This window comes from Lactuca virosa, chromosome 3 (assembly GCF_052849685.1).
Source record: "Lactuca virosa cultivar CGN04683 chromosome 3, Lactuca_virosa_CGN04683_v6, whole genome shotgun sequence".
In the NCBI taxonomy this organism is placed as follows: domain Eukaryota; kingdom Viridiplantae; phylum Streptophyta; class Magnoliopsida; order Asterales; family Asteraceae; genus Lactuca; species Lactuca virosa.
This window is the reverse complement of record NC_136428.1, coordinates 340410995-340424048: the sequence shown is the minus strand read 5'-3', so window position 1 is coordinate 340424048 and position 13054 is coordinate 340410995. Positions and strand designations below refer to the sequence as shown.

Sequence of the window (13054 nt, the reverse complement as noted above, 5' to 3'; positions counted from 1 at the left end):
TATATGTTTAAAAGAGTTTAACATATAAAAGAGTTTTAACATATAAAGGAATTTTAACCATTTGAATGGTTACAGATGACTTGATGTCAGTTTATAAAACATTTTGAAATAGTTTGTTTGATAACACAGTTTTGAAGTATAAGAAATCCACTTGTTTGATAGTTATTAATCACATGTGATTGATATAATAACTATAATGTTTCTACTTGTATTCCCCCCCCCCCCATAAAAGCATTTAAAATCATTTAAAAGATAAGTTAAGGGGTATGAACTCACCTGTAGAGGGTGATTCAAATGAAAGATCGATATAGGATGCTAAGTGTCAAGTGAAGCCTCGAGCAAAAACGGATCCTATTAAGCATATAATGACACATATATGTATATAATTAGTGTATATAACAACTAATCATGATAGGGAACCACCTTAGGGACTAGGAAACACTTGGAATGAAGTGTTATAATCACATATGATTGTTCTAACGGGTTTAATGTCACACAAGTGTGTTCACGGCCATGGTGTTTACGGCCATGGGAGTTTATGGTCAAGATGTTCACGGCCAACACATGAAATGGTTTGTGTTTATGGCCAAATGTGTTCTTGATAGGGGTTTACGGCCAAAGGAGATGCTATGGCCGTAAACTCTTGTTGTTCTTAGTGAAATGGTTGATTTCAAGGGTGTAATTCAATAGCTTCTAATGGATAATTAGTATATGGAAAGGATACTTACGTTTTGAAGCTTGAAGGGGTGTTCACGGCCCTAAGAACTAGTGCGTGTTCTTGGTGCTCTTGAAGATCTAACCCAAAAGAGATGATTTCATGGATAAAATCAAGGGACTTTAATAGATTAAGAAAGGTATCAACTAATAAATGGAAGAATCACTTACAAATTTGTCGGGAAATAGAAGTGATCTTGATGATACTTGAGAGAGAATTGAGATTTATTGAGTTGAAAGTGTAAGAAATGAAGAATAATGAAGGAATATCCTACATAAGGAAGGAGTTCACGGCCAGCCAAGAGATTACGGCCGTAATCTTTAGTTTACGGCCGTAAACTCCAAGCGTTGGGGTTTTCCGGCTTGAATGCTGCACACTGAACTCTCGTAGATACTTCCTAACACTCAATCCATGAATGTACTAAGCTTAGAACACTCAAACAGACCCTTAACAATGCTAAAAGATAGCAGAAACAAGTCTGACTTGTTATTGAATTGAACGGTTTTACAAGATAGAAATTTCGGGTTGTCACAACTTTCTTTAATTTTTAACTAGGAAAAGATGGAAATGTTACATTTTTTAAAAAAAAATTGGCCCATTATCATTAAATAATAAACTGCAAATAACTCATTTCCATTAAAAAAATATTGTTAAGCATTTGTAGGGTTTGGAATATGAAGGAACTGAACTTTGTCATGCATTTGGTTGGCAAGTAACAACAATTGTTCGGTGATGAAATTCAAAGGCCAAAGGAATTAATATTATCGTAAGTTTGAACATGCAAAAAAATTCACCTCTATTCTTCTTATTTCTGCTTTAAGTTTCGGTTTGTGATGACCTACCCATGCTTGAATTTTTATCTGTTTGTGTATAAATCTGAACACACATCATAAATAATGCTTATAAAAAATATTTAAAAGGTGAAATAACGTTAATAAACAAATAATAGTAGATAAGTGTTTTTCTGTTGTGATCTTCCCACGTAACCACCCATTTCTCAAACTCAACTCTCAACGCCTCCTCGGCCAAAATGTGCCCCTCATCACTTTCTTTTCTGTGTCGTCTTTATTTGCCTACGCTGCAATGTTCATCTTTCCAAGTTTGTACCCCTACCTGTAAAGGCTCCTTTCGTGTTGTAAGTTTATTCGAATTTCGACATGGTATACGAAAAAAGAGCATATAAAATGACCAATTTGCCCTCAGTCAATCCTGTGCTACGGTGAAAGTGACTAACGATTAAAATATGTTAAAAAGTCGAAAATAGTCATTGTATCTTTTTTAAGAGTCAAGAATGTACTGTTTTGACTTTCAAAAGTCAAATTTACCATGTCACAAATTGAGAATATGTCTGAAGTATAAAAGGGTAACATCAACATTTTACTATTTTGTGATGCTTAGAGTCACATGTTATATAAAAAAGTAAGGAAAATGTTAATATGCATTTTCATTTTAGACATATTTTATATATGATCACCTTCAATTTTAAGATTTACTTTTCTAACTTCTTCTTCAAAGTTCTTATTGTCTAAAATACTCTTTTTCTTGGTGAAGCAAAATTCAGTACAATCAACTGTTTGTAATGATCAGTGTGTGGAATTTGGTAATTTTAACTTATAGCTTTGTAAACCACGGACCTGCATTTCAGACCAGTCCTTAGATAATATATAACATAGTATAATGAAAGTATAATGTAAGTAACAACAATGTACTTGCATTTTTTTGTGGATAGTGTGTGTGTTGACTTAAGATTGTGAGAGTTTTACCATACTGCCACTACAACCATTGGGATTGAGATCAAGTTGTATAACCCAAATACAATGTTTGGCTGCTAGGTGGACGGAATCCAAATATCCAATCCCGTTGGAATCGTTCAAGTTTCATGTTTGCGACTCGTTGTTCTTCTCCAGACCAGTTTACCTCTATTTTTACTCTGTAATAGCCATGACTAGATTGGCCAATCTCAAAGGCCATTGACATGATATCCATGATTCCCCCTGTTTTTACGACCTATTGTATATAGACCAGCCTCAGTTTCCGGTCCAAATCCCCTGTAGAAGACATCAGCCATCAGTCATAAAAATCAGAAAAAAAAAGTTCCAATCAAAATCAATTACAAACTATCTCAATACTATGCTGACAAATTAGATAATTGCTTCCATTACCAGATCAACCTAACATCTATTACCAGATTAAAAAAAATGTCATATTAAATGAATATAGGGCTTATTGAGACTGCTAATAACACCATAGATAACACCAACCTTCCTTTTTATTTGGTTGATCATTGGAGTATGAATCCACGTTTCCAAACTAAAAAAAACAATTACTTTGAAGGATGACGAAAAGAAGGAAACACCAATTCGAAACAGGAAGGCATAATTGAATTAAAAAGGGATATAATTGAATTGAATAACTGTTTTGATGTTGTCAGATATGAGTGACAAATCGATTACGATACATGGTGTAGAGGCGGCGTTTATCTGATATCATAAATTTTAAACAAAAAATATATTTTCATGGAAGCAGGAAGAACCGAAAGGGAGAAGGTAGATGAAGACGGACTCTCTCATCACATCCGACTGCTTTTTCCTCCATAGGTCCGACAATATGGATAAGCCCCTGTTATCACCAGCAAAATCAAAATAATTAAACCATCAGGTTAAAGTGAAACCATAAGAAAACATGGATATTAAAACAGAAGGTGTGTTGAAGTGGGGAAGAAAGCAAGAAACCCTAAGGGTGCGTTTGGTTGTGGAAAATTGCTTTCATTTTCTAGGAAAATGTTTTCAGAAAATAGAGTTGAGTTTTCGCTTTCAATTTTCAATGAAAATTTTAGAAAACGTGTTTGGTTGAAACCGGGGGTGTTTTCATTTTCCATCTTAGAAATTTGGAAAACTTTGGAAAACTGTAAAAATCACTTTTCTAATTTACATACAATTTGGAAAACTGAAAATTTTCATTTTCTTGGAAATTTTGGAAAACTGAACGAACCAAACGCGTTTTCAAAATTTCTGTTTTTCTTGGAAAATTTTCCACAACCAAACGCACCCTAAGTTTCTTCGATTGAGATTTTGTTTGCTATCGCCTCCTTCTCCGACGATCACCAAAGCAGTTCCGTGAGTAGTTCAGGAAAACAAAAACGTCTCCCAAGAGTCAGAAGCAACGAAGGATCAAGGTGGAGAGGAGCCGTAATCGAGGATTTGGAGAAGATGGAGATGAACTGGAGGGTACAATCAGCAGTGAGGTTGTTTTAAGCCTGAGTCGAACAGGGGCGATGCTGGTGGTGAAAATCGGTGGAAGAGACGGTGAATAAGAGAAGAGACTGGAAGGATGAAGACAATTAAGTCGATGGCGGTGGATAGAGTCGGTGAAGGGTAGAGCCTAAAGTAAACCTGTGTGATCAATATTTGAATGACTCAAACTTCTGTGGCCAATATCAGAATGAGTCAAAAGTTATGTGGCAAAAATTAAAAGTCCAAAAGATCATTGTTAATACTTGCCATGCGCTTTAATATATATATATATATATATATATATATATATATATATATATATATATATATATATATATATATATATATATATAGAGAGAGAGAGAATAAAAAAGGTTAAGAATGGGGGAATCATTCTCAGCCAATCATTTATCTAACATCTTCACCTTAAAAAAAATGCGCGTGTCTATTTTTCATTAAGGGTATCTTTGTAAATTATCAACGTTTTTATATAGAACTTACCTGTTCGTTGTTATCAGTTTCCAATTTGATGATATATTTAGCTCGTTTGAATCGGATATGATGAATTCATTATCAATATTTTTTTCTTTATATAACCGGTTAGCAATTATACGTATTTTTTCCATTAATCGTGAAGTTTCGCATCTGTGTTTCAGTTTTCTTCTTCGTATTCAGTTTCCGATTTGATCAGGTATGTATATCGTTTGAATTGGATATATCGGAGTTCATTATCAAGATTATTGCTTTATATAATTTGTTTTGAATTACGCGTATTATTTTCGTTTTGGAGTTGTTTCATCGGAGTTCATTATCAAGATTATCAAGTTTCGAATATGTATTTGTGTTGTTTCATCGGATTTTTGTTATGTAGTTTGAGATATTTATTTCAAATTGGAGCTGATTTAATTTTCAATTTGATATATCGTTGTAGTTTTTACGATCAAAACTAAGAGAGATTGCTTAATTACATCATCTGATCGTGTTGATTTAAGTTTCTTTCAGATATTTTGTACGTTGAGGTGAAATATATTCGAAATTAACCAGGTTTTCATATTTACGACTTTTTTGTGAGATATATTCGATATTAAGATTGTTTTTGTTTATTTATACAGATCATTTGGTTTATTATGTCGAATTCTAGCGTTATTGATGGTGATTTGTATTCTTCTATGTGTAAGAGTGAAGAAGAAGAAGATGTTGAGAACTCATTTTTTGAAGGTATCAGTTATTGAATTATTTTGTTTTTTTAATTTTGTTGATTATCATTTATTGACATATGAATATTTTAATATGAATAAATTGTTGTCTTATTCATATATGAATAAACGTGTGATAATTGTATTTTCGTTTTATTCATATATGAATAAGTTATGTTTATTTTATATATTTTGAATTCTCATGAATTTTATGTATTCATATATGAATGCTTTATTAATCCATTAATAAACATTGTTTTTTGTTTTATTCATATTTATTTCATGTATTCATATATGATTGTTTTATTCATGCATTATTATATTGATTTAGATTTAATATTTTTTAGGTGGCGAATCTTCGAGTTCAGTAGATGATGTGCAATATTGTGGTGATATAATTGGAGAACATGTCCATAAGCCAGATGTACATGTTCAACTTATTCCATTTAAAGGTTTAATCTTCAAATCATTAAAGTTGGCCATCAAAATGTATTATGAGTATGCTAAAATTGGTGGTTTTGATGTGAGACTGAGCACGCAGTCAAGCTTTGATAACAAGATTATAAAGAAGAAACATGTTATATGTAATCGTGGTGGCAAACAGAAAAAGAAATCTTGTGACACATTGGGTACAAGTGGTGTTAGGAGGAAACGAAATTCAAATTCAAGAGTTATTGGTTGTCAAGCAAAGATTATATTTGAACTAGGCGAATGCTCGCGCGTTGCGCAGAAACACCTATATAGTTGAAATCTTTACAAATATATGTTTTTTTAAATATAGCAATAACGTTGTTGTTAAATTTGATATAATAATTCGTATACTAAACTGATATAAATATTGATTATTTTGAATTATATGATAATATATACATCTATTATAACTGTATTATCTCAACTGTTTAAATGACTTCTACCTGTAAGTTATTCATGAATAAAATTAAATATAAAAGATGGCTTAATATTATTTATAGTTTTTGTTATTGTTAATTAATTTTAAATTTTTTTTCTTAACATTTTAATTTCTATCATTATAACTATTTAAAACATCATACATTGTTTTTTGATTTTATAGGTAACAATATAATCATTTATATAGACTTATTTTTAACTTTTGTTATTGTAAGTTATTTTATGCTACTTATTTTAAAACTTTTAACGATTATACAAATATCTTTAGGAAATATTTTAGTTAAATTGATATTATAATTTAGATTTTGCATTTAGCACTACAATTTATCACTTTTAACTATTCACAAAATATTCATTGGGTTTTTTTAAGTGGAACTGAAATTTATATTTAAGTTGACACTGTAATGTTATAATTAAACTAACAGTTTAAGTATTTTGTCCAAACTGTTCCAAAGTTGTAGCTTTAAATTGATAATGGTTTACATACAACGACATATTAAATCTAACAAATTAAGTATAATATGTTAAAAGTAAAAACATAACTTTATAAGTAGAGTAAAGATATTATTTTCATATTGAAATTTAGTTTATTTATGATTACACTTTAGGTTTGATATTTATTTAACCTTATTAACCAAATTATAATCATTATTAGAAAGACACTACAAATTATCACTTTTAACTATTTACAAAATATTATTTGGGTTTTTTAAGTTAAACTAAAATTTATATTTAAGTTGGTCCTGTAATGTTATATTTAAGTTTATAATTTAAATATTTTATACAAATTGTTCAAAAGTTGTAGCTTTAAAATGATAATGGTTTACACCAAAAAATATATTAAAACTAATAAATTTAGTATAATATGTAAAAAGTTAAAAAACATAACTTTATAAGTAGAAGTAAATATATTCTTTTAATATTGAAATTTAGTTTATATATGATTATACTTTAGGTTTGATATTTATTTAATCTTATTAATCAACTTATAATCATTATTAGAAAGAAATTGAAAAGTCATGGGAGTTTCAAATGAATGTGGTGAAAGAAAAAATGTATGGGAGTTTCAAATGAATGTGGTGAAAGAAAAAATGCTTCCTTTATAATATAGTATGATCTGTGTATGGAACTCCATATTATAAAGTTTTTCAGTTTGATGAATTTCACAACCATACACTTGAGAAGAGAAGTGATTTAAAAAAAGCGAGGCAAATGTCATATTCAGAAAAAGAGTTTATAGTGCGTGCTTCCACGTCAAAAATAGGCCCGACTATGGCTCATAAGTTGAGGGCAAGTCTGAGAGGTGGGTATGAGTTTGTAAAGCCCAAAGTAGTTGACTATAAAAATTTAAGGAGAGATATCAACAGGGTTATAGGTTATAAAGATGCCCAAATGATAGTAAACACAATGAATGACCATCGAGCTCACTATCCAAATTACTCATTTGAGTTTAACTGTCAAGATGATGTTTTGGACTGTATGTTTTGGGCTGATGAAATGGAGAAGGCATATTATGCTGAATTTGGTGATGTTATCTCGTTGATGCGACTTTCCGAACAAACAAGTAAGTTATTCTATCTACTTTTTTATTGCTTATTCATATATGAATATTTTAACTTTTACTTTTCATGTTCAATTTTTATTGTTGAAATTATTCGAATAATATACTGTAATTGTATTGATAGATGAATATTTTTATTTTTACTTATGAATACATCAAAAAATGAACACTTTTTTTGTGTGTTAGGTATCGAATGGTTTTTGTTCCATTTACTGCTATTGACCATCATAAAAAATCAGTTACTGTTGGAGCGGGTTTGCTAAGCAATGAAAGCATTGAGTCTTACTCTTGGTTGCTTAAAGCGTTTCTTAAAACTTATGGGAAAGAACCAACACTTGTTTTAACCGATCAAGATGCAGCAATAAAACAAGCTATTGAGAATGTTTTTCCTAATTCAAAGCACCGATTATCTATGTGGCATATAATGAAGAAGTTGAAAAACAAGGTAATATTTTAATATATTTCAAATATGTTACATAGTATTTAGTTATTCATAGATGAATATACTAATTTTTTCAAATATTAGCTTATTCATTTATGAATATTTATTGATATTTTACTTATTCATATTTATTCATTTATGAATAAATATAGAAGTTTATATTATTTTTGTTTTAATACAGATATCAGATGATTTATTTACGAACACAGACTTTAGAAAAAGATTCTCGAAGCTTGTTTGGGACATGAATATGAAACCTGATGTATTTGAGGTGAAATGGGGTTTGCTTATGAAGGAATTCAATCTTGAAGACACGAGATGGTTTAAAGACATGTTTACAAAACGTGATTCATGGATACCTGGATATTTTAATGATATTGCAATGTGTGGTTTGATGAAGACTACGTCGAGGTCAGAGAGTATGAATTCATTCTTTAATACCTACTCAAAAAGTGGAAATTTACTTTTGAATTTCATGATGAATTACGACACTGCCATTCAAAAGCAAAGGAATACTCAACGAGAGCTTGATAAGGCATCAAAGAAAGCATCATATAAAATGCAAACACCTCGAGAAATAAAACTACAAGCATCAAAGGTTTATATAAGTACATTATTTTTTGAGGTGCAAAAGGAAATATATAAAGCAAGTTTTTTTCTGTACATACTCGTATGTTGGTATTGAAGATGGGTGGGAAATTTATATTGTGCAACACAACAACACTAAAAGCGAATTTAAAAATGAATTTAAGGTAATTTAATAGTTTTTTTTATGAAAAATGTAATGTTTATATATATTCATATATGAATACTTAGATATGATTGTTCATATATGAGTATATGAATGTACATGTTTAATTTTTGTTTAAATTGTTTTTTCATTTTTTTATTATGTTTTTTTATCAGGTTGGAATAAAAGCTGAAGAGAAAGAAATAAATTGCAGTTGTGAACATTTCAAGCGTATGGGTGTTTTATGCAGACATGCTTTTACAATAATGATGAGATGTGGTGTGAAATAAATTCCTGAAAGGTACATTCTGAAAAGATGGAGAAAGGATGTGATATCAAGAAATTATCGTTTTAGTTCTCTTCAATCTGATTCAGGGGATTGTGAGAATGTGAAGCTAGTCAATGATTCATATTATAATTTTGAATCATGTTTGGATATTGTAAGAGATGACAAAAAGAAATTGGCTTTGTTTGCTGAGAAACAACAGATGTTGTTGAAGGAATTTGAGAGTGAGAGTGATTGTACATCTGCTGGATTGAGAAGCAAGACGGATGGTGAAGTCGTATGCAAGCTTATGGGTGTTTCTATTCCTATTCCAAAAGAGATTAATATTCATGTTCCTCAAGTTCAAAGCAATAAAGTTTCTGGAATCAAGAAAAGAATTCGAAGTGCAGGTGAAGTAGTATATGAAAATTCTAAAAAAGAACATAGAATGTGTTCAGGATGTGTAAAACGAGTTCCTCACAATTTACGTACATGTCCAGTAAGAATTGCAGCTGCTTAATCAACAAAAGACATTTAGGGTTTTTTTTTATGTTTTTTGGTTTTATTCATTTATGAATATATGAATATATGCATATAATAACAATAAACAATAATATTCATGTATGAATAATACACATTTATATTGATATGGTAAATTGAGATTTGAAATATATGTTCTTTTAAAATGAATATATCATATTTGTTTTTAAATAAGTTATATTAAATAAGTTATATTGATATGGTAAATTTATATGTGAAATACACATATTATTTGTAAATTATTCATAAATGAATACATAATATGTTGATTCATTTATCATTGAAGATGTTGTTATTTACATATTAAAGGTGAATGAATATACAATGTTGGTATTCAATTATGAATAAACTTAAATAAAATTGAAAACTAGTATAAATGAATATAAATATGTGAACTTTGTTATACTAATAAATAAGTTATATTCATATCTGAAATTTTTTATGTTCATATATGAACTTTGTTATACTAACATATTACTCCTAACTTAATCATAAATGAGTATATCATATTCGTATTCATTTATGAATAAAGAGAAATAAAATTTGAAAATATATGAATATAAAAAATGACAGAAATAAGCTAACTTGTTTCTACTAATAAATAAGTTATATTCATACCTGAAATTTGTTATATTCATATATGAACTTTGTTATACTGACATATTACTCCTAACTTAATCATAAATGAATATATCATATTCGTATTCATTTATGAATAAACAGAAATAAACTTTGAAAATATTTGAATATAAAAAAATGACAGAAATAAGAAAACTTGTTTCTATTACACAATCATTCAACACAAGATAATAAAACTTGTTCATAAGCATTTCACAAACTATTTAAACGATGTTCAATAACATTTAACAAACCATTTAAAACTTGTTTCGTAGAATCATCTTACATGTACTTCAAATTCATTTATCTTCAACACAAACTATTCTATAGCATCACACTTCATCACAAGCAATCATCAATATTCTTTTAACCTTTTTTGAATTGTTTGCATAGCCTTGTATGCATGATCGGTACACACTTTGAATTCAACTTTTTGATATTTTTCATCAAGATCCAACACCTTAGCCTTCAACATGTTAATTTCAGAAGTTAGCATTCGGTGTGCATACCTTTGCCTGAGCTTCTCTAAAGTAGTTTGTTGAATTGCACTTTCTTTATGAAGGCCTGGTTTCCACTTTGAGAGTGGTTGTCCCATATAGGTCTCCATATGTCTCGTTGCAAACACCCCACAATCAACTTTGTTTTTAACTGTTCTCCATGGCATTTCAAGTCGTTGGGGTGTGATACTTTCTTTCGAGATTGCATTTGCTCTTGGATGGTTTATTTCTTTAAAGTATCTCACAAACAAATTTTTCTGATAATTAAATAAAATAAAAGTTAGATATGTAATAAATTGGTTCTTTTATGTTATTGTGAATTGTGTACATACCAAAGGTTTCAATAGTACTCCGTATTTCCCTTCATAATCCCCCTCAATTGCACTGTTGTTCAGAATTTCAATTGATGGTTTCTTTAAGTTGAAGACAATCACAAAAATGTGAGCACTTCTAACAACTGGAAAGAATACCTATTTTTATGTATATAATGGTAAGTATTTTGTTGATAAAATATATATATAAAAAAACAAGTTTAATTAACATACCATGTCAATATCTTTTATGTTCAAGATTTTTTTGTACCCATCGGTACTGTTATGAAAGTGCTCCTTGAATTTTTCGTACTTTCTTTCATCAGACAATGTTGAAGTTAGATAAGCAGTTTGTAACCAATATAATTTTGAAGGATTAGTAAATTGTTAATCATAAATGAATAGATCATGTTCGTATAATAATCATAAGTATATAGTAAAGATATTTATTTTTGATTTTTTTATTCAAAGATGAATACATAATCATATGTGAATTTCAGTTGAATATACATAATCATATTAAAGAATACATCATATTGGTATAATCATATGTGAACTTCAGTTGTAAAAAAATATAATATTCATAAATGAATACATCATATTGGTGTATTCATTTATCAATAAAGAAGAAATTAAGGTTAGAACATAAACTTACAGAAACTGCAACTTTCAAGAAGAGTCTGTATGGTGAATTTCCAAAATCCCTTTCCAGTTCTTGGTGGTTAAGTAAATCAGCCCAAGTGTCAAAAACTTCTCCAAAAATCTTTGTGCTTGCATATAGACTTTCCATAATTTCTCTTTTTGTTATCTGACCATATTTTTTCTGGACAACCACATCTCTGCAAATATATAATCAAAATGTCATACATTATTATCTATATAATAATCATATATGAATCTCTATAAAATAAAGTTACTCACGATGTATTCCATTGCAAGTTGAACAACCACGCACAGACAATACTCTCCTGATGTGTCAGTTTAGGTTTTGTGTCTATTATTCTGCATTTGAAAGGTGATTTGAAAGCATCGACAAGCTTCTTCTCCCTTGGTTCATCCAGATCATGCTTTGATGGTCCTATGTCAGTAGGAATTGCTACAGAGATTGGTTTTGGATTAAGAACATTTTTGTTTGCTAATCTGATAACAACCTTGTGATGGTCGTCTTTGATTTGTTTCTTTGTAAGTGGTTTTTTTGGTGAAGATTCATTGGATTTTTTACTTGAAGTTTGATATGAGTCTTGACTGAGACCTAGACTAAAACTTGGATGAGTATCTGCATGCCAGGAGATTTATCATATAAATAGTTGTAAGTTAATTATAATATATTTTTATATTTTGAAATGTTTTTCCAAATTGTTACCTCCTTCATTTCCTTTTGTCTTGTCAGCTTTTTGTCCTTTTTTGTTTTCATTTTCTGACTTTTTCTTTCCTGAAAGATAAAGAAATTTGATTAAGTAATTCATTTGTGAATAAGTAATGTATTCATTTATGAATACGTAATGCATACCATTATTTATGAATAAGTACTACTATATTTTGTATTTATTCGTATATTGTGTTATTTATTTGTGAATAATAAAACTTATTATATTCATTTATTAGTGAATCAACTATTTACCTCTATCTTCTGCATTTCCTTTCTCAATTTCTGTTTGTTTATCTTCACCTGCATCTTTCGTGTTCTTAGCTTCTGCTCCTCCTTTATTTCCATGTTCATAGTTTTCCTTGCCTAAACATATACATCATATATGAATATTTTATATTTTTTACTCGTTTATATAGTGTATTATTCACTTATGAATAAACAATGTTATTTAAACAATCAATATAAATATTGTAATATATTTTAAATCATTCATTTACCTGTATCATCTCCCTTTCTTTTTTCAACTTCTTTTCCTTGTTTATGTACACATTCTGATTTTTCCTTTTCTTCAAGATCCATTTAATGTTATTTATTAAATATAATTAATTAATGAATTAGTGAATAAATAATAGGTTGATTGTAACATACCTTGAATAACTTGACTGATC

The 13054-nt window shown here is 29.2% G+C and overlaps 1 protein-coding gene across 1 annotated transcript; it reads left to right on the top strand.

Moving 5' to 3' along the window:
* The first annotated feature begins 3397 nt into the window (after window positions 1-3397).
* Window positions 3398-9571, top strand: LOC145164818 (protein FAR-RED IMPAIRED RESPONSE 1-like). Its single transcript, XM_079083488.1, has 9 exons — window positions 3398-3454; window positions 4553-4639; window positions 5061-5166; window positions 5492-5814; window positions 7206-7617; window positions 7854-8059; window positions 8238-8654; window positions 8963-9065; window positions 9162-9571. Exons 1-9 carry the CDS (start codon window positions 3398-3400, stop codon window positions 9569-9571), a joined length of 2121 nt encoding a protein of 706 aa, XP_078939614.1.
* The last annotated feature ends 3483 nt before the right edge of the window (window positions 9572-13054 follow it).